This window comes from Clinocottus analis, unplaced genomic scaffold, assembly GCF_023055335.1.
Source record: "Clinocottus analis isolate CAN_PGR_092001 unplaced genomic scaffold, fCliAna1.0.p SCAF_18, whole genome shotgun sequence".
NCBI classification, from domain to species: domain Eukaryota; kingdom Metazoa; phylum Chordata; class Actinopteri; order Perciformes; family Cottidae; genus Clinocottus; species Clinocottus analis.
Genome location: NW_027175909.1, coordinates 3854134 through 3875409, shown reverse-complemented (window position 1 = coordinate 3875409; position 21276 = coordinate 3854134). Strand labels below are relative to the sequence as shown.

At 45.7% G+C, this 21276-nt stretch overlaps 1 protein-coding gene across 1 annotated transcript in view; it reads left to right on the top strand.

Annotated features, from left to right (window-relative positions):
- LOC137789064 (partitioning defective 3 homolog) overlaps nt 1-21276 on the top strand; it is a 307879-nt gene that overhangs the window by 272829 nt on the left and 13774 nt on the right. Inside the window, exon 25 of the mRNA XM_068582319.1 lies at nt 20007-20127. Within this exon, the coding sequence (XP_068438420.1) occupies nt 20007-20127 (121 nt within the window). The remainder of the gene's footprint in view (nt 1-20006; nt 20128-21276) is intronic.

Below are 21276 nucleotides of genomic sequence, written 5' to 3'. Positions count from 1 at the left end.
AAGACCAGATAGACACATTTGAATGTAAATGCTGGCAGGCTAATCTCTCTGAATCCACCCTCCGCCGCTTCCGTTCCTCCACCGAGGTGTGCGTTGTTTTCTTCTTCTTTCAGGTCACTCCCTTTGAGGTTACATGTCGGACAGAGATTTCCTGCAGTCTGAACTATTTGATCCATTTTCAGCACAGAAATTGCTTAACCCTCTAAAAACCACCTCTGGCTGTAGGGTACGGGATGTGGACCTACTTCTCTACTTCGTTATGTATCAAACAGAGGACAAGCTCCGACAGGCCAAAGTCGATAAAGACATGACGCGTTCATTGGTCCACAGAGCTGTGTAATAAACCCGCCTCACTTTTTCTCCAATTGTGGCATTTACCTCATTATTTATCTACCTAGTGGAAACCTTTACCGAGATCCCCGACAAGATAAGTGAGATCATTTCTCCTGGAATAATATGATATCCCCACCTCCCCTTCATTCTTTGGAGCTTGAGCCCGGAAGCGAAACGACACAATAAAATACAGCTTTCTAAAGTGATTTGAGCGCCCAAAGCTCTCGTGACATTCAGTCGGGATAAAAATCTGCGGGGAGGAATCAGCGACGTCCCCGGCAGCCTCAGCGTCTCACCGCGGGGAGAGAAAGCAATAAAAGTGCAGAGATAAGCTCGGCGGATGGTGGAGACCATTTTGGCACTAATGATGCCTTCAGTGTCTTCTCGTCGCGTACTTCGCTCCCTCCGTCTTCTCCGACTTTTACTGTATACCGGCTGAGTTAATGTAGCCGCTTCATGCGTTTATTGTCGTTGCTGGGTAGCGAGCACTTTTGCTGTGTTTAAGTTATCGTGGGCAACTATCACAGCACCTTATCTTAATGCAGCCTCTTGAGGAGCGGTGCACCGACATGGGTTTCCATTTGATGGAGCATTCAGCACGGAGGATGACTCAGCGCTCGAGTGTCTTCACACACCGCGTGCTATACAATGCTTTGCCACTGAGGGGTCCTTATCTTCTCCATTTTCCCTCTACTGCTCTGCCTCCCGCCTCTGCTTTGGACCCACTTGGATTGGGATTCCACTCGGGTAAGTAACTCGAGGAGGGGAGGCTTTATTGCCCAGACGTCTTCCTCACAGGGCTTTTTTCCAACGTCCAGTGAACACATCCATTGTGAAAAAGCGCTAAAACCGCCGACGTTTGCCCTTTTCCTGCCCTCTTCCTGCCCGGGCTTTGAAGCTCTGCACTTGCCTCGTCTATCCATCCGTCTGTCGGCGCGTCCGACAGCATTTATGACACCAGCAGTTTGAAGGCTGGAACATCTGTTGAGCATTCCCGCTGTCCTCAGCTCCAGTGTGCACCAGGAACTGATTAGAGGAAGGTGAAAGGAGCAGGTTTTTAAGGCCGGTGCCAACTTTATTGAACCTGTGTCTCTGTTGCAGGGTTTAAGACCTCCCTTTGAACAATGTTTATTTATGGAACAGGATGTCTCATTCACACAAAAAAAGAAAAAGAACTTGCGCATTGACAACTTCCCTTCTCACCAAACATCACAGCAGGAAGATGGTTTCAGCTAAAAGAGAAACACAGAGAGAGATATGGTAGATAAGGAGGGAAATAAACAGTGTGCAGCCCTCTTATTTATCTCAATGAGGTCATCGCATCAATGCAGAGGGCTGCAGGAAAACATAATTATATTCCTACTGTTAACCTTGTGATCATTGTGACAAAAGACCAAATCTGAAAGGTTTGCCATTGTGACAACTAAACAGAACCAACAGAGTACTCGAGGTTATATCCGCTGCCATGAATGTGCACAATATCAACGTGTGGAAAGTGCAAACTATAATGAGCATGGTCATAATTCCATTATTGCAGTATTAAACAAAGCGAGAGTACACATTTTACAAATCTTCACATCCCCAAAAATGGATTTGCGTTGAGAGTCATTTTTTCCTGTTGCTCATCATTCATATTTCATCCGTAATCTGCATGTGTTTCATGAGTGGTGGCTGTTATCAAAATGCCAAATGAATCTTTTTGAACTACTCCTGAAGCTTTATTAATTTATTTGCTATGACAGCTGTAAAATCAGGCCTTTTGCTGTGTTTGAGGGCTTGATTTTCTTCTGCATAATGGAATAACAAAGTAAAATGTAAAAAGCCCTTCAAATTCTATTTGAGCACTTTGTATAAAAATCAGCCTAATCGTCGCTTAGAGAGTCATTTAAGACTGAATGACAATTTTGAAATATTAAATGGACCATTTCAGATTTTTTTTTTTACAATATTTTAATTGCATAATTTAAATGCAAATGATTTAATCACATTATGAATTGTTTTTCCCCTTTAAACTGTATTACTGTATTAAAAATATCTAGAATAATTCTGGCGGCATCCACCATCACCCCAACCTGATGCAACCATGGCTTTGCATAGCATCTTTTAACAAGACATGTTTTAATAGCGTCGGCTTAACAACGAGGTTCAAACAAAGGTTAGGGCTCATATACTTGTCAGTAGCACAATACTGAATCCTCAGCAAGATTTATAGACCCTGTATCAGCTCTCTGCAGAGGCACAGGAGTTAATATGCAGTGTATGAGGCAGCATGAGACCATCCTCTTAGTGTGGGACCTCCCTCCACAGTTTCTCCCCCAGCACTTCAGAGAACACCCCCCCCTTCAATCTCAGCACACAAATAGGGGACAGTGTTGGCCTGGGTAATTGGGATAATAATTATTTCTGCATTTAGTGCCAGCTGGGTGCCTGAGAAGGTCAGGGAACAGCATGAGGACAGGCTTATCTCCGTGTTGGTGCTGGCTTCCATATGGCAGCAGACAATAGGAAAAGGGCCTTGGCCCCGGACACAGCAGCATGGCACAGGACAGCTCCCACGGACAAAACACAACAACACACCGAGGCAGCACTCGCCACGGTGGGTCTCAGAACCGCCACACAGGCTGGCCGGCTGAAAGACTGGCTGCACAGCGGTGGACTGACAATAAAGGACAGTGAAGGGATGGGAGAGGGGCAAGAACAGAAAGGGAGCAACAGAAAGAAACACAGCGCAGGAGTCTGAAAGGAGCCAATTCTCCAAAGTTAAAATCATGAACTTGTTGCCTGTCTCATTCAGCGCACCAATGGGTCTGCTCTGCCCTGAATGAGACAATGAGAAAGGGCCTGTGTAATTTATGGAGAGGACTTTGACCCCTCCATTGAAACTCTACCTTTATGTATTAGCCTGGTGAAGGCTCGAGGCTGGATGAAAAGATGTGAACAGTGAGAGGTTAAAAGTCTCCTTTCTTGTCTCTCCTTTCTACGGCTCCTTATTCAGCCGCCCCTTCGACCTCGCCGTTCACTGGGTTACCATGGCACCAAAGCCCCCGTAGCAACCCGGCCGGAGCTTCATAAATCAGATTTTTACTGTGTAGCGCTCCTTTTAATCTCCATCCACTGACGGCTTTATTCGATTCCGTCTCTTTGGAGGGCTTTCAGTGGTCGGTCCATCGCGAAGAGAATGCCGGGGTGTGTGTGCACGGGCGTGAGAAAAGGCCTTTAGAAAAACAACGTCGTCCAGGGCTCCTTTGAACCGCCTGCACGCATTTCTTTCAGCGTGAGTTAACCAAGTGTACCCCTCTTCCCCGTGTGGTGACTTTGAGACAATCATCGTCATCTTTATTGACGAGTCGTTAATCCCCCACCGCGCTGCAATCATACCTCACTCTCGTGTCTAAATGAGGAGATGAGTACATTTTTTCTCCCCTCTCCTTTTTTTTTTCTTTCCAAATGTGACTTAATTTAATTAGAACGTAACTTGGCAGCGTCCGGGCAGGGCCATTACTTATTCATAAAGTGACTTTTGTCTCCGTGCGACCTGTTAATCAGAGCGACGCTGTAAAGAACACGAGCCAAAAAAACAAAACAAAAAAAACTCCCGGCGGCGCCGTCCGACTTTAATAATACGACTCACTGGCCCGGGTCGCGGTCTTGTCTCAGAGCCCGTCTCCCAAACAAACAGCCGAGGTGAGTGAGGACGGCCGTGAGAAGACGGACGCCGGCCCAGGTGAGCGGGAGAGGAGTTAGTGCGCGACCGAAGCAGTTAAAGCGTCTGGGCTGGATGACACACTGCTCCGAGGGCGTTTCAGTAACTGTCCCATTGATCTGCAAGTAAATGGATGAGACGGCTGTGTAATAGCGGGGACCTCTGGCTCTCAGCGGCAGCTGTCCGTCTCAGACGTTATTTGGGCTGTGATCGATGAGATGGCCGTGTGAAACCAGACGCTGGGCTCAGGTAGTCCTGCGTCTGCCCGAGAGAGCAGAAATGTGCTCTCGGTTTAATTAATTTACCTTTCAGGGTATAGATGGGGACTGGGTGGCTGAGAGTACATTACGTGTGTGTGTGTGTGTGTGTAATGTATGTGTCCAAATCCACACATTTTCTCGTCACCAGTTTTCCCACCAACCACAATTTTTTTTTTCCCGCTTTTTTTGTTGCAAACGACTACAATTCTTACTGGCGATCTCAAAATGACGTCTTTTGGGAGCAATGTCACCCCTCAGGTCAAGTCAACTTTATTTTTGTAGCCCGTCAAATTAGCCTCGAGGGGCTTTACAATCTGTCCAGCGTTGGATTGCCTCCTTCCACAGACCCTCCATTTGTAAAAACAACAAGAGCAACAGAGGACAGATTCCTCTCTCTCTCTATTGTACAGAATAATCAACATAATAAGATTATCGTTAGGACAAAAATGAAAAAATGTGTGCATAGAATGTAAACATACAGTATATGGATAATTCATTATGTTGTGCAAATCGTTTGAGTACTCTGGCTGCATCTCAGGTAGTGGAGCCATCGATTGTCTGATTGTGTGGCCCGGTGCCCTCAGCGTCCCCGATAGCTTCCAGTGTGTGTGTGGAGGAAGAGGTGTGAGTTGTGCTTTTGACTAAAGGGCCTTGCTTGTGTTTGTAGCACAGCTGGATTTGAGGTGTTTTTTTTATTTTACCACTAAATCTTGAGGAGACAGTGTGCGCGTGGCCCTATACGTTGGAAGCTTAACGGGTGTGTTTGTGGACAGGTATCGCCCTGAGAGCACATGTCCACCCATGTGCCACGGGAGAGAGTGTGTTTGCAGAGTCGGGAGACCTGAGAGGCAGCCTGTCTTTATGCTGATCGGGACAATGATGGTGTCAGGCTCCTCCAGTTCTCTCTCTTTCCATCAGAGTAAAGGTCTAGAGTTCATTATCAGAGATTTTCCTCTTGAAGGGACACGGCGACCAGAGCGTGCGACGAGCGCTCATTACCCCCGATGCTGTCACGTAATCTTCGCCCACTTACATCCCAGACACGGGAGTCTGACTCGTCTGGAGTGGGCCTGTCTAACGTTTGTATTCCCATTCAACGCAGGGAATTAATCTGAAAGCGCCTACAGAGAAATCGCCATTTCAGGCCATTAGCAACTCGTCGTGCAAAGCCGGCATTACTGAAATAACCCGGGCAGTGGGGAATATGGGACTCACTGGAGCAATGGCCAATTCATGCTACATAAGTTTTGGAATCACCCGCGGGGGGAATATTTTAATGGCCTTGTGCAAATATGGTCGTACGCTAAGGAAAACGATCGTAACCTGCCACAAGGTTTCACTTCTAGAACAGCCTGGAGACATTTTACAAGAAGCATTGCAACCATATACGAGAGGGAAAAACTTCTGCCCGTCAGAAGATGAACTCATGGTGGGCCACACACACCCGAGCACATAAAAATGCACACATAAAAGCTGCAGAAGAGGAATGAAATAAATCCATGAAACCGTTTTACGGCTTATCGTGATAGGATGTTATGGAATTTTTAGGATTTCCCAATTGATTCAAGTATAAACGCTGACATTTGGCCATTCATCAACACAAATCTGCCAATGACGAGTGTCAGTCAGCGGTTTAATGTTATCGGGCTGTTTATTTACTGTTTTCTGTTAACGGTGAAGCCAGTGCATTCTTGGTCGCGTGCAGATAGCGCGTTCTTCCAGTTGCCAGAAAATGTTCACGCCAGATCTAAAAGAGAAAACAGAACTTTAAAAGACCCCGTTTCCCTCCCGCTACCAACGTTAAAGTGACTTTTGGAAGCCAAACTGGCTTTTTGGTTTATTTCCTTCCATTTTTGGCACGACTGCCACGCCCTGCTTTGGAGATTGGCGTTGTGTGAACGGCAGCCAATTGGCAACCGCTGTTTACTGCTACCAGCTGCTTTTGGCTATTGAAGTTGTTGCCTCTCTTTTGACACATCAATCTGCTTTCTCTCTCCTTTTCTCCCCTCTCATTAATCTTTACAAGATCTCTTTGTATAGCGTAAGTTAAGCTTTGCCATATTGACTGGCCTTTGAGGCCTGTTAAAGCTATTTTTGATAACGCTTTGGTTTTGATTAAACAACGACAAAATGATAGCACTTGTTGAGCTACTTTCATTCTTTTTCTCTATTAAGTCTCCCGAGGGTGATGGATTGCTCTTGGAAGTGTACAGACGTCCGGCAGTCTCTCGGGATGTTATTGGTGAAAGACGGCCAGGGTTGGACTCCATATCTAATCACGTTAGAGGTTTCCGCTTTCACTGTCTTTTTTTCCCAGGACGCCCACCGTGTTCTTCTTCAGACAAGTCGGTGCCGTCAGAAGTTTTAAAAGCTCGCTCTCTCGTCCTTGTCCCTGTCTTCTTCAGACGATCACCTTGCCAATGCATTGGTGGAAAAGAGAGGAGGGGTAGGAGTGTTTAAAGGTGATAATGGTCTTTAATCTGCACCAATGATGATTTATCAGCTCCCGACCAGCCTCCTGCACTGACTTTAAAACATGAAATAGAAACTATTACCTATTACCGGCTCATCACTCACAATTCCTGAAGGTGGGGGAAGGGACGAGGCTGGGAGGATTCATCTCCCCCTTTTTTTTTCCTCTTTTTTTTTTCCAAAGCCACCAGAGCTCCAATCCAATTTGCCAGGCATGTGGAGTTATCCTTAAGCCTGTCAAATGCACTGACAGGGAAAGCTGTCACTTCTCACTTGGTCATATGGTCACAATCAGCACTCAAGTTATTTTGGGGTCCCATCCCTCATACATCCACCTCTACACGGACACACATAACAACTCACCGCACTCCAGAAGACTAATTTAGTATCAACTCTTGGCCGTCCTCTAAGCTGCTAACACCATCTTATTATAGAGCATGCAGCTGTTGTGTTTTATTTATTTAGTGGGCCTAAAAGGTGGTTTTGGGCTTCACATGAACTCACTCAGGGACACAGAAAAGGAACAGCGATGTTAAATTGACCTCGACCAAAGTGTCTCATTTTCCTGCAGTTATTATATTTAAGTATTAAATTCAATTTGGGGATTATGTATTCAGGTAGGTATTCTACGTATAGGCGCTTTGTGCTAAAGATTATGGTAAATAATAGGACATTAGTTTGCATTTAGTGTGTGGAGGGCGCTAATTAAATGTGCTCCAGATAGTCCTGCCTCCGCCAGTCAACCGGTGCAATTATTGCTGCATTTCCACGGCATGGCCATTGGCTTTGTGTGTGAGTGTGTGTTTTGTCATACCTGGAGGATATGTGTTAACTCAGCAGGTTGAGCATTACCAAAGACCTCCATTGTTCTCCGCTCTATTGAGAGTTCTCCAAATAGTGGCCTATAATTAAAAGGCTCACTCCTACTTAATGCTTTTGTTCCCACCACCCTCACCCCCTCACCCCTCACCCCTACCCCCCCAATCCCCATCCCCTCCCCGAGCTGGTGGTTAGGGGATAATGAGCAGTTGTGTACGTGGGTGTGCATACACACACGTGCATACGCTTGAGTGTGTGTGTGTGTGTGTGTGTGTGTGTGTGTGTGTGTTTGCAGGCAGATGTAGTCATAGTATCTTTAGTTTGGACCCACTGGCGCATTCATTCACACATAAGCCGACACATTGACCATCTGCAGGCGAACCCACGGCCGCCCGGTCTCTCCCTCTTATTAGCGCCGGGGACTAATCCTCTGCGTCTTGTCTGGGACTGCGGGAGCAGAGCGGCTTCCCCCCCGTCACCCATTCCCCAAACCACCTGAAGGTGACAGTGTTTTGTCACCAGTGCCTCCCAGCGCCCTCCATTTAAAGAGCAGCTCGAACCCCCGGCACCAAAGTGAGCCACCTAACCAGGCCTGAATAATTCTCTCATTAAGGAGCTTGGCTGAGTGCTTTGCTGTGTCACATTTAAAATGTGGCTTCTTTATAGGACTTCTTTTTGTGCCTAACACGAAGCCTTGCCAAAGTGTTATAAGATGAAGTAAGAGACACACAGACAGAGGAGTTGCATAAGAACTGCTTTTCCCCTTTTCTCATCCCCGTGATATCTACACCAAGTTTCTCTCGTCTCCTTTTTTGGGACTGCTGCAACGGCCGACAGGAGCTGCTCTCAGTCACTCTCACTCTCTTCACAGCTCCCCCCCTCCGACTCTGAGCCAGTTTAGTCAGAGGATTAGAAGAGATTACACTGTGATCTGGTTTGTGATAGCAGCTCATATTTGGGGAAGGCTTCACACAGTCACCTGCAGAAAGAAGGAGAGAAAGAGACAGACGTCTTTGTGTGAAATGCTAACAATGTGGCCTCATGACAGAGCCGTCCTTATTAGCCCGCCTGTCGAAAGGCAGGGAGAAACATTATCAGATCTCTGTGCGCTCGCTGGGACCCAAAGCCCATCTTGAGTTACACTGGTCCAAATCCCTGCTTGGCTGAGAAGAAACAACAGGACGGCACTGATGACCACCGACACTTGCTTCAGCTGCTGCCCTCCTCATTCAGGGGGTGTGTGCGCTGGGAACGCTGCCACCACCACTATCTTGTGCACTAAAAGCTTGTCACAGCTGACCTAGTACCTTTCTGTTGCGCCCAACATGGACAGTTATGGCCCACTAAATCTCCAAGGAGGAAGAAGACACTCTCAGATCACCTCTGGCCTTCAGTGCAATGTCACAAGATCAGCTTTTGGAAGACGTAAACACATTTATTTTTTTTTAGGCTGAATTCTAAACAGTTGTTGTTTAGTGTGTTGACTCTGCTCTCCTCCAAACCTCATCATCTTCTCGCAGAGGTCCTATCCTATTTATTAAAACCAATTGAAATTAAAAGATATAATTACACTTGACCAATCCTGAACCTGATGGCCTTTTCCATGCCTTGGTTATTGACTGCCAGTGGTCCTGATTAGCATGTCGGTCACAAGGGAAGCAGTGGCCCGCAGTCATGACGATAATTGAGATCATAATCACAGCCAATGAGTGTGTGTGTGTGTGTGTGTGTGTATGTGTGTGTGTGTACGGGGGTCATAGCGATGGATTGGGTGCATGGGTGGGGTGAAGGCTGGAGGAGGGGCGGGAGCGAGGGGAGGGGGGGTCCCAGCTGTCACAGGGACTTTTTGATTGATTGATGCCTGATGCGAGATGATGGATGCGTCTTCGCATTAAGCCGAATGACGGCCGCGGCGTGGCCCGGCGAGGCTTCTGCAGTTTAAGGCGATGTTACGGCTTCATTAAGGCAGAGAGCCGCTGTGGCCATAGATCATGGTGGTGACAGGCCAATATTATGTCTGGCTGGGTTGATAATGATGTCATGAATGTGGGGTCACAGGTTGAAGGGGCATTAACATATGTAAGGCTCCTAGAGGTTGATGGGAGGTAGCAATAGTGGCTTGATTTCCTCCTTGCTGGTTTGACTTTGAGACTTTATGGATCGCTGCAGATGCTCTATGACATTGTTATACACACAGAGAACAGGATTTGTGAATTGGGTTTTACGTGCATAAAGACTGAATACAATGAAAACATCTATATCAATATCAGCCCTGAAAGTATTGTTCACTGGGAAAAAAACATTTTTAGCACATTTTGATTTGTGACTTCTTATCTTTTAATAAAGTTTTGTATTGGCCATGCAAATCATCGTGTATGATCTTCTTATGATCTTGTTATGTCATTATGTTTAAGGATGGGAGACAAATCATTCTAAGCGTATGTTATGTGTTCGTTGATTAGTCCTTTCAGCTTCTCAGATGTTTTTTCCTTTTATTATTCCTCTTTTCGTATCCCCATCTGTCAGTATCTGCCAACCTCCTGACCCTCACATTGATTATTACACAACATTGATAGCCTAAATTGAAACGATGCTGCCAGCCCCATCTTTTTCTTCCTGTTGCTCGTCTGCCTGCGTGGCCATTACTAAAGGTCACGACCCCTGGCCTCCTTTCTCTCCCGTTTTTCAGGCTCTCAGTCGAGGGCTCTGAGGACCTAATCCAGTAATGGAGGGCACAAGAGAGACGCCAGTACAGGACGCCAGGGGACATTTGGGAGAGTAAAGGGGTGACAGCTCATCTCCTCCTCCACACTTGCCTTCATTTTTTCCATCCATTCCCTAGAAGTACCACCAACCAGTCTTCTCCCCCACCCTCTCTCTTTACTCAAAGCTGGGACCAGCTGTGCCAGGAGCAAAAGACTCATTGGAATCCATCTTTTTAATTCTGCTTTACTACACCCACTATCAATATTGCTATTGTTTAAAGTGGCCCCGGCTCTGACTGACGGGCGTCCCACCAGGCCTCTCCCGTTAATTATGTATAGAGGAAGTAGCGGCGGAACGGGGGGTCATGGATGAGAAGACTTGGGGGGCTGCCGGTGTATGGGACAGCTGAGGAGACCCACGGAGGGCCGGCGTTAATAATTTACCGCCGGCTTGTGGCTCGCCCGTTGAGCGCCAGGCACTGACATTTGGAAAGGGAGCGATTGTCTGCATTCAGCACAGTGTGATGCGGCGCTGGAGGAAGTAAGATACTTTACAGGTGTAGTTCTACCAGAATAGACCTAGGGGACCTCAATGGCCTCATAAAAAACGTGATATCTGCTCGGCCTGTCAGTTGCGAAAAGGGGAATAAAATAAAGAAAGGAACGGCTGAACATGTAACCAAAACTGCTCCAGTAGAGAAGGAAACCTTCCAGTCCCACTGAAAATGATGCACCAGATGTCAAATGATGCATTTCTGAATGCATATGTAATATATGGCCAATGCACCGCCGCTGCTTAGGCCCATTTGAAATCTAATATTAGCCTTTCATTATAGGTAGCCACTGAGTGTGTCACTCTGGCAACGCACTGGAATAGCAAACCAGTTAGAGTGGACCAGCTGCATGTGAATATCTGCATCTGGAGGGGATTCATCTGCTCATTCACATGCTAATATCTTTGCATATATTTGCATCAAAGGACCATACCAGTGTTTTAATCCATTGACTTTATTTCTACACACTGTTGATCGTGTTCAAACATAGTCTGGATTGTTTTCACGTCCCGCCCCTAAAGGCAATCATCGGTTTACATTTATCACACCAGCAGAACTCTCAGTATGCTGTAAACACACAATAAACAGCACACTTGATTTTATCTGGGTCAGAGTTTGCATTATAATGCCTTGGCAGAATGTTTTCCAAGTTTTTTAAAGTGTTGAAGTGTTGGTGAGACGCTCAGACATCCGTGAGTCAACTGCTGCCTTTTAATCAGTTCTGTAGGTTTTAAAATCAGCACACAGGGATGTTTGCCTGCAGGTAGAATAATGCAAAAGCGCTTATCCTCGAGAAAATAGTCCGTAAATCATTCATGCCACTTGAAATCCGAGATGTTTTGAATGGCACACTGGTAGCTGACGTTTTTTCTTCATCCAAGCAATATTCCATCCCATTCTCTGGATTTTTAGAAAGGGCTCACCCCAAGACCCGTCTTTGAACTGCTCCCCTCCAGCCTCTCTGTTTTCTTGCTACTGTGCCGAAGCGCTGCGGTGTGCCATGCTCGGAAAAAACGTGTGCCTCTCTAACAAGCTGCCTGTGGGCATGAGAGCAGCTGAAGGATGAGGCAGTTTCAGAATGCAGAGTTAAAAAGTGAGTCAAGTGGGAAGGAGGTGTCTGGCAGGAGGGGGCTGCAGGGTCACACAGCTGTGTGATGAGCTCGGTTGGACCCGGCAGGTAGAAGATGTTTGTAGCACTGTTTATGTGGGACAATGACTGTAGCAGCACACCAAGACTGAGTACCATGTAGAACAAGCAGCTTATTTTTGAATACTCCATAGCTGAATTTGTTTTCAAGGTTATCCCTCTCTATTTTCCTACTTCTCTAATCTCACAACAATTTATTAACTTTCAAACTTCAGACGTGGCATCTGTTTTATGCAATGCACTCGAGGCATCCGCACTTGGCTGGACGAGCTCGTCTCAAGATCCACACGGCTCCCTCTCGTCTAAGTGCTGACGATGGGTCTAGCCGCTGCCTCCACCGAAATTCTCCAGCCTCTCTGGGTTTTTGGAGTGCTACTTGAAAGGGAAACCTGCAAAGGTGACTCGTCGTTGAAGCTCTGGACATGAATTTGAGGTCACCTAATGAAAAACACAGCTACCAATTTCATATTTCACGGCGCCAGCCTCTTCTCGGACCAAATATTTTTGTGTCAGGGTCCATAAAAGAGTAAACTGGGAGCCAAAGAGCATAAAGTATACCCCAGCTCACTTCTCCGCTGGCCTCTTGGTGTCAAGCTAGCTGATAGCTCATAAAAGCTGTCTTTAAGGCCTGACGGGCTCATAAAAGCAGAGCTAACCTGTTTAGGTGGATACTGTGTAGCCTATGGCTTTCACACATTATTTAAGACTCACACTTCTCTCCTCTTACCCTGAAGAGGAATGTTGACTCATCAGAAGCCTCTGTTCAGCACAAATAGCTAACATACATGGCAATGTGATATTGAACGGGACTCATTCTCCCTGTTATGAGACTTGGACTGTCACACATGTGTTTTCATATTCCTTATGAGCGTCTTTGAAAATAAAAGATTTGGGGAATTGGAGCTCTTGAACATGAGCCAGCGATTGAATTTTATGTGCGCTTGCAAGTTTCGGGACATGCGATTAGCTTTAATCATTAGCATGCAGCGCAGCTTTGTCTCATTAGGAAGTGGCACTGATCTGAACTTACTGTGGTGTGTGTGTTTGTGCCAGTGTGAAAACATTAAGCAGTCCCAACCACGCTCCCAAGTCTCTCTCTCTCTCTTTGAGTGAGAGAGTGCCTCTGAATCAATGGACTGGGATTACAAGCCTTAACTTCAAAGTTCATCTCTTCCTTCATGGAGGACGCAGCTGTCAGTCACAAGCTGCCATGCTCCCTCCTTCCTAGAAAATAACTGGTGGAAAAGTGGCCAGCAATTGAGGGGAAGAAAGTTCTCTGAGAGACTATCATCCATATACCTTTTCAGCCGTGCAATAGTGCACAACGTGTTGTCTTAAGGTTCTCTTTTCCCTATTCTTGTCATGTTTTGTGCTTTTCGAAACTGCTCTCAAAGAAGCATGAGATGCATTTTAACTCAGTGGATTAGGAGGACTGAAAAAAGTTGCTGCTGTTGGATATTAATTTGTTCACACTGGAGATTTGTGTTGTATGTAAAAGTGGACCATTGACAATGGTCCACCTCTCATCAACACCTCATTTTACCACATTTCTACAGTCAAACAGCCTTTTGCCTTTTTATACCATTGAAAGCTAACTTTTTGATCTCGGGCCCCTGTAAGCTGCCTTGACTTCAAATGGACAGCCACTGTGACCTTCTGTCAGTCCTTCCATCTGTCCTCCGCTCCAAGTTCGAGCAGCTGCACAGGATCGGTTGAATAATTGATCCGTTCCCAGACTGCACCTGAGCATCCATCTTTAAAAAAAAAACTTTTATTCACTAGGTCTAGCCATCTAGCTGGCTATGGCACAACATCGCCTCAAGCCAATTCACTGGCCTCTTCTTCTTTCTGCACACACATAGCCGTATACCATATACAGTATTGGAAGTTTTTAAACAACCACTTTTAATTCCTCTTTTGTTAAAAAGGTCACACCAGTTTCCTTTTGACCCCGGGTAACACGTCCACACGGCGCAACATGCAGAAACAAAAGCGCCTTTGATCAGTTTCAGTACGTTCTCATTGGAACTGAAGCCATAAAACTTTGACTGTGTCTCCCTCGAACGTAGACAGCTGCAAGGCCAACGTCTCACTTGCACCTGTATTTTGGCAATTGCTCAAACAGAAGAATGAAATCGAGAGAAAGAAAGACGTGTTCAAAATGTAAGGACGAGGAGAGGAGACTGGTTGTAGCACGTGTCTTTAGGGTAATAAAGCAAATTGGGGTGAGGGGGGATGACCCACTGCATGTGTGCCGAGGCCAATGGGGCTTTTGAAATACTGAGGGGTATAGCTCTAAAGGCACAAAGAGATAGCTGAAGCTCATTTCTGTTCACAGTTTTCTGAGTTGAAGGCTCTCTGTGGTTCCCTGCAGGGCAGAGCTGTCTCTTCCTTTCTCACACGAGGGAGACAAGAGATGAACGGTACACCAGGGGCCAGCCATGCTGGACAGCCTGTTGGAGCTCTATAAGCGCTGCTTCTTTCCCTTGTTAATCAGAACTCCACACTCCCCCGTCACGCCCACCATGGCCGAGGCAGACATCCCAGATGATATCCTCTCAGGACCCCTAAGGACCCCATATGCTTTGGAGTCTGAAAGGAACCATGGATACACACACTCAATATGACACACAGCTCTACAACAGCAACAGCCTCCATATAGAAATGGGGTTTTTAGCTGGCAAGGCGCAACTGTCAGTGCATCAGTCACCGGAGGACATGGGTGAAGTCAGAGCCTGACAAATCCAGGGTATTATCAGGCCTTTGTCCAGCCTGCAGCTGTCACTTACCAGGCTAGTGGGAGAGGATGAGGGCGACAGAAGGGAATTCATGACCTATCCCTGTAACCACAGAGGAGTTTTGAGGCATTCAGAGATACACCATATGGGAAGGAAGAAAGAAAGAATGAAAGAAAGTAAGAATGGATAGAGATAAAACAAACTAGAGAATATTTTGAAGAAGATGGAATAGAGTAAATTGGAGAGGGAGAGAAGTGAGAGAAAAAGGCTATATGCTTCATATGCTTTCGTTTGATTGCAAGAATCGTGGCAGATTGGCCGATATATGCGGATTTCCTCTGAAGTGTTTTATCTTTGTCCCTCTCCCCTTCGAAAATGACCAGCGGTAATGCAGATCTAATCTTTCTCTATCATCACGGTAGGTCCCAAAGGCTGTCCATCTCCCCAAAAAATGCCTCATCTTTCTGTCTTTGAAATAAATGAAAGTCCACAGGGCGATGGAATAAAGATGAGCCAGGCCTTGATGGAAGATTGCCAAAGGGCCCAAACTTAAGACGCCTGCCCCATCATCTGCTGCATGGAGATACTGGGGCCGGAGCAAGAAACCAGATAATCTGATAGAATTTCTCTCAGCAATGATCAGATAAGAAATAACAGACCGTCTGATTTTAAAGTCACACTGACGCCCCAACATTTCAGCCTTTCTCCCTTTACTTGGAAATGAGCAAGTCTGCAAAAACTCTTCAAAACTCCTGTCAAACTTCTGTTGAAATCTTACCCCAGGGATTATAACACTCTGTCTCTCTCTTTCTGATCGGCTGTGACTGGCCCCTGACCTCAGGTATGCTCATATGACCCATGTTACACTCTCAGTGATTGGATTACTCCTTTATTGGCCAGTGGCAGTGTTTATAGGGGCATGCCGAGACTCAGCGCGGCTTTGATCCACCAACAGAAGCAAATAGGGGGACTAGGGCCATAGTTTGCATCCTTGGCCTAAGCCTCGTGGTGTGTGAGACATCTGCCAAATCCTCCTGGATCAAAGGATGACTATTACACAGACAGGACTCCACATACCCCCAACTGCAGCTTTAGAGGGCTCATGACCCCTGTCAACAGGTCAGGTTGAAAAACACAGGTGGGATGGAGGTCACACATATGTATGCACATGAACACCATTGGCTCTTAAACAATTTTTTTTTTTTTAAATGCATTCATCATGTACAAGTTGTGAAGTGGGATTTATTCACAAAGCTATCTATTCATCAAAGGTTCAAAAAGCTTGAAGCTTATTTATTTTGTGTTGTTGCTTGGCATTTTCTGTCTTCTAGTTTTATAATCCTTTCTTAATAAGGGAGAGGATGAGTTGGAGCAGCAGGAGGAGCAGTAGATCAGTAGAGGATTTGTTATTGTGCAGATGGACCTGGATCCTTGTTGTTTGACCTGACTCTGCATGCCTGTGAATTCACAAGTTCACTTCTCCCAATAAGCCCTCAAAATAAGCTCTCAGCCAAGCTATGAACACAGCAGTGGTGTGACTTTACACAATGCAAGGTGTCTGTAAGAAAGAAAAATAGAGACGGCGAGACGGAGAGCAAGTATCTGCTCTTCTTTGTGTCTCTCTCTACAGCCATGGGTTGCAGTCTGCGTTGCAATATGTTTGCATGCATTCTCATTCCAATAGCGTTCGTCACACCCCTCAACGTCTGATACCAACACACAAGACACCCTTTAAGAACTTGTAACTAGTGGTCATGTTGCCTCGACCTGAGAAAGTGTTGCTGTTTATATTCAATAGGTTAAACGCAAATTTTACAAGGGGCGGCCACGCTGTGGGCGACCCGATCACAAGATCACCCCTTGCTCCGACCGCATTAGCAAGTGGTGCTGACAAAGCGTGAGTATGTGAGGAGTTTGACGAGCGTGACATATCAGCCTGCAAACACACGGGTGAACTTTGAGCGAATGTCATTATACACAGGAGGGAATGAGATGGTTGTGGAAAGAATGTGGCACATGGATACTTCATCTGCATGTTTATTTTAATTACTTTACAGGCGCCATCCCATTTTCCATTGACTCACCTTTCAAAAGCGAGCTTTCTGGCAGGGTGGAGGGGGGGAGAACTAAGCAATGGAAGCTCATACAATCATGATGCAGACGGCCTGCCTGTACCCCCGAGTACACTTTCACAACCTGTGACCTTTTTTCCTCATGCACAAACATGTGGCTTATAGCAAACTGATGAGCTCATTCATATTCCCTCACACTCATCTATGGCTGGTTGGGGTGACACATTCATACTAATTGCTGAGGTGGTATGCCCCAACCCCTCCCCCGCCCCCCCCACCACACACACACACACACACACACACAATCTTTTCTTGCTGCTCTTGTTCTTCTGAACCATTGCGGACGTCGTTGTGTTTGCAGGGGGATTTATAAGCGGTGACACCTGATGCATCGCCAACAATCATGCTGACTAATTACACATCAAGGTGTCCAAGCATTGGGGAGCTCTCAGAGAAGGCAGCTGAATCCATCTTCTTTACGCACGAAGTCAGGCCTGCTACCGGCTCTGACATTGATATTGGTGCTTCTTCGTGCTTGATTCCCGCTCTTCCCCAGCGCAAAGCTGTCCTGCTACTTTTTTTTCTTTTTTCTTTTTACCCGTATGAATATATTTGCACAAGAGAATTCCACAAAGTGGTTTCCAAGAATCCCATCAACTTGGTCCCCCTGTGGTGGGTGAAGGACCACGAGGAGAAGCCCCTGCAGATAATCTAGATATTGCACAGGCCTCCTTTGAACTGCCATGACAAATTCACCCATCGTTAAATCCCAACCCCGCTCCCAGTTCCTATGCGGGGCAATTTCCATTTGTAGCCCTTTGAAATATATATTGAAGTGCCTTCCACGAGTTCTTTAATTTGCCGGAGATCTTGTCTTCGCTGATCTTCTCCCTTTCCATACCCCAGCAGTTTATCTGTCACTCACAGAAATGTGGTAATATACAGGCCGACCCTCTTTCTTAGATTGATGCTTTAGTGCGTGAGAGGAGGGCAATAGGTCCTTTTGTGTCAGAAGTGTATATGGACTCGAGCAGTCTCGTTTTATAATCTGGGTTGTTTCTGGATCCCCAGCTGGCCCTCACTGGTTCCTGCAGTCCAGTGGTGCATGCTTGAGATGCTGATGCTTGCACTGGCTGTCCCTGGAGGGTCAAAGGGAAAAATTTATGAGGCCGTTTGTTTGGAGTCAGCTTGGTCTTCTCTTTGACCAGCCTCAGGGATTAAGCTAATTGCATGCATTGGACTGCCCGGGTCTATGTTTGGTCCTTTCTCACCCATTGCAGTCTCGTCAAAACTCTCACGAGCCAGCGAGATGTCATGTACTGTATTTCAACATATGTATAAATAGGCATATATTAAGGAAATGTAAGGAAAATTAATTCAGAATTGCAGATGTGTGCCTTTCTTTTTAATTGCCGTGTGACTTCATGAGTGTAAGGCGCACGTTCCTTTCAGAGAACATATCTTTGTAACATATCTTTGGGGAGATCACAAAACCTTTGGGTTAATTGGTGTTTTAATAAATTCAACAGATGGACTTAATGTCCATATGAAGTACATAGCTGTGTTAGTCATACAGGCGCTAATGCATTCACATAACTCTTGCGTGTTACCCTTGTAGTTAAAGATAATAAAAACATGTATGATGAAACAGAGCCCATGTGGGTGACTCCCATCTTTTATCAGCCTCTCAGTGTTGCTGTTTGTAAATAAAGTCTATGTTGCCCTGTTTTTCATAGGCTACAATTAAGTCACTTCATTTCTTTAACATCGCATATGCTGTTTAAGCAACCTCATGCCAATATAAAGTGAACATTGATTTTGTAATGAACAGTAATAGAAGGACTTCACCATCGCCCCACACCCTAGAAGCATTGGCCACCTCACACCCCAATGAGCCACTTAATTGCCCACATCCACATTAAAGGGCTAATGCATGCTCCCTGCGCTCCCACACACATAAAACTATAGGAATCAAATGGACTATAACTAATACAATTGATTTTGATCGGGCAGTCCAAATAACACTATAACCGCACCACGCCAAGTGCTACTCAGGGGCGATGCACAGAGATCCATTCAGCCTTTATGAGCTGCTATTTATTGTGCTTTTAATGAAGCTTGATTGGCAGCATGTCCTAGTGCCCATTATCATCAGAAGGATGTGCTCATTCTAATCTGCAATTATCACCATAATTGCACCCAGAATCCTCTGGGCCCAAATAAGCAATCACTTCCACCTCTGGCATGCCACCTGTAAGTGCTCCTCAGGAGGATGTGCAGAGTGACAGGGTAACAGGTCCTGGCTGACTCTGTCTCTTTCCTTTCCCTCACATGCTCTTGATTAACCTTACCATTTTTTCTCCCAGCACCATCCGTGAGAATACCCCTCTTGTCTTTATCTCCATTTTCCGTCCCTCGCCCTATCCATCCCATTCCCGGCATCCCATCCCCTCCCAGCGCAAATTCCTAACCTTTGGTCACTTTCATCCCTGTGGTATGCATAAATACAGGCCCATTATCAGGCCGGTTGTCTCACCATAATTATGCATTTTGTCATGTGCTGCCTCTGTAGCTGGTGATAAAAGGAGAGCTTGATTAAGCAGAGGCAAGGCTATTGATTCCTATTGACAGGCTCCTCAAAGCTCTTTAATGAAGGGGATGTAAATGAGAGTTTTCCACAGTGTTTAATGACTGCGTACCATAAAAAGGCCAACATTCTCTTACAGTCTAAAAGGGACATGCATCACTCACAATGGTGCACGAGGGACACTTTCAGTTATAGGGATGTTCAGGAGCGAAAGCTGGAAGGAAGGGGGTGGGAAGAAAAAGCACATTGAGATGTCAGTCAGGTATGCTAAAGGGAATCATAACTGTCGGATCAAAAGGATCTTCGACACAATTTAGTGGGGTGTTAGGGTGGTCAAGTGAATTATTCAGATATGAAAAAGCCTCAGTAGTATTATTTTCAGATAACCACTCAGGGCCTGATCAGACAGGGCGCAGGGAGCTTTTGTGAGCAAAACACTCCACTCCTATTGAAATCCATTACAAAAAGCCGCCACAGGCTGTTAAAACGTGCTGTCTGATCAGGGCCTAAACATGCAATCTGGATTCAAGACAACTAGCTCCAGCATCTCACCTCCTCTGTCCCTGTCTCTCTCTCTCTCTCTCTCTCTCTCTCTCTCTCTCTCTCTCTCTCACAGCAGTCACATGGCTCCCAGTAACCACGACCGGATACAAATGCTGAGAACCGAGTTCCAGCAGGCCAGGCAGGAGGACGACGTGGAGGACCACAGACACACCTACGGCCACAACCAGTCCTGGGTGAGTGTTTGGGCAGGAGCTGCGCTCCAGCAGAGTGGCGCTGAGCTGCACACGCCAAGATACACATGCTCCAAAATACCCCTAAAAGCCAGAGCTCTTAGAGTGATTCCTCTTGATGCACCACTGGACTCAGCTTATCTCCAAATCCACCGGCAGCTTAATGGATTTCTTACACTCAAATAGTTTAATTCCTTCATCTTATTTCAGTGACTATCTACTTGTGACATGACCTGACTTTGATCAGAGTTGGGCACTACTTAGTAACAGCATAACAATGCAACTGGGCTTTTTTTCAACAATGAGCACTAACATCTTAGATTTTAGTAATTCGATGTTGTTAAAAAACTAATTGTCATTTGTTATTGATGTTTTCATGATACATTATTGCTGGCTACCAGTTAGTTTGATAAAATAGCCAGTGGATGAAAATATATTACCAATTCATGCTAGTGATGGAGAGAAAAGGAGAAAAGTAAGAAAACCCCACTGAGCATAGTGTGAATTGTTTCCAGCGATGGTTCCCAAGAAAAGACATGTTGTGTGTGTGTGTGTGTGTGTGTGTGTGTGTGTGTGTGTGTGTGTGTGTGTGTGTGTTTATATATATATATATATATATATATATATATATATATATATATATATATATATATAGAGTCTGTCATCTTTCTGAGGTGTCAGTGTTGTACGGCTGCCAAACTATCTGACTCATGTCCCTAAAACTTTTGGCAAAATTTCTCGGACTAATTTCTAATTCCCGGGGCCTGACCTTTGACCTGGAACTAATTGCTAATGACTCACATCTGTCTGTGCCTTTTCTGTCTTGGAAACATGACACACTTCACTGTATGGAGTGAAGGAGGAGAGCGGATGAACAAGGGGAACATTCGATGACGAGTGACTATTCAGGTCTTTGAGGCAAAGGAAGGGGTGAGACACTGCAGACAGTGAGCCACGCGCTTCATTTTCACTTCCATTATACTTGATTAAAGGGATTTTTAAATTAAGAGTTTTTAAATTAAAATTTGCAAGGTTTTTTTTTTTTTAAGCCGTTCTCCTCTTCTGTGATTGATCTCTACCAACAATGGGATTTACTTACTCCTCATAATTGGAAAAATGTAATCAAGTTAATTCCTTTGTTAATTCGTCCAG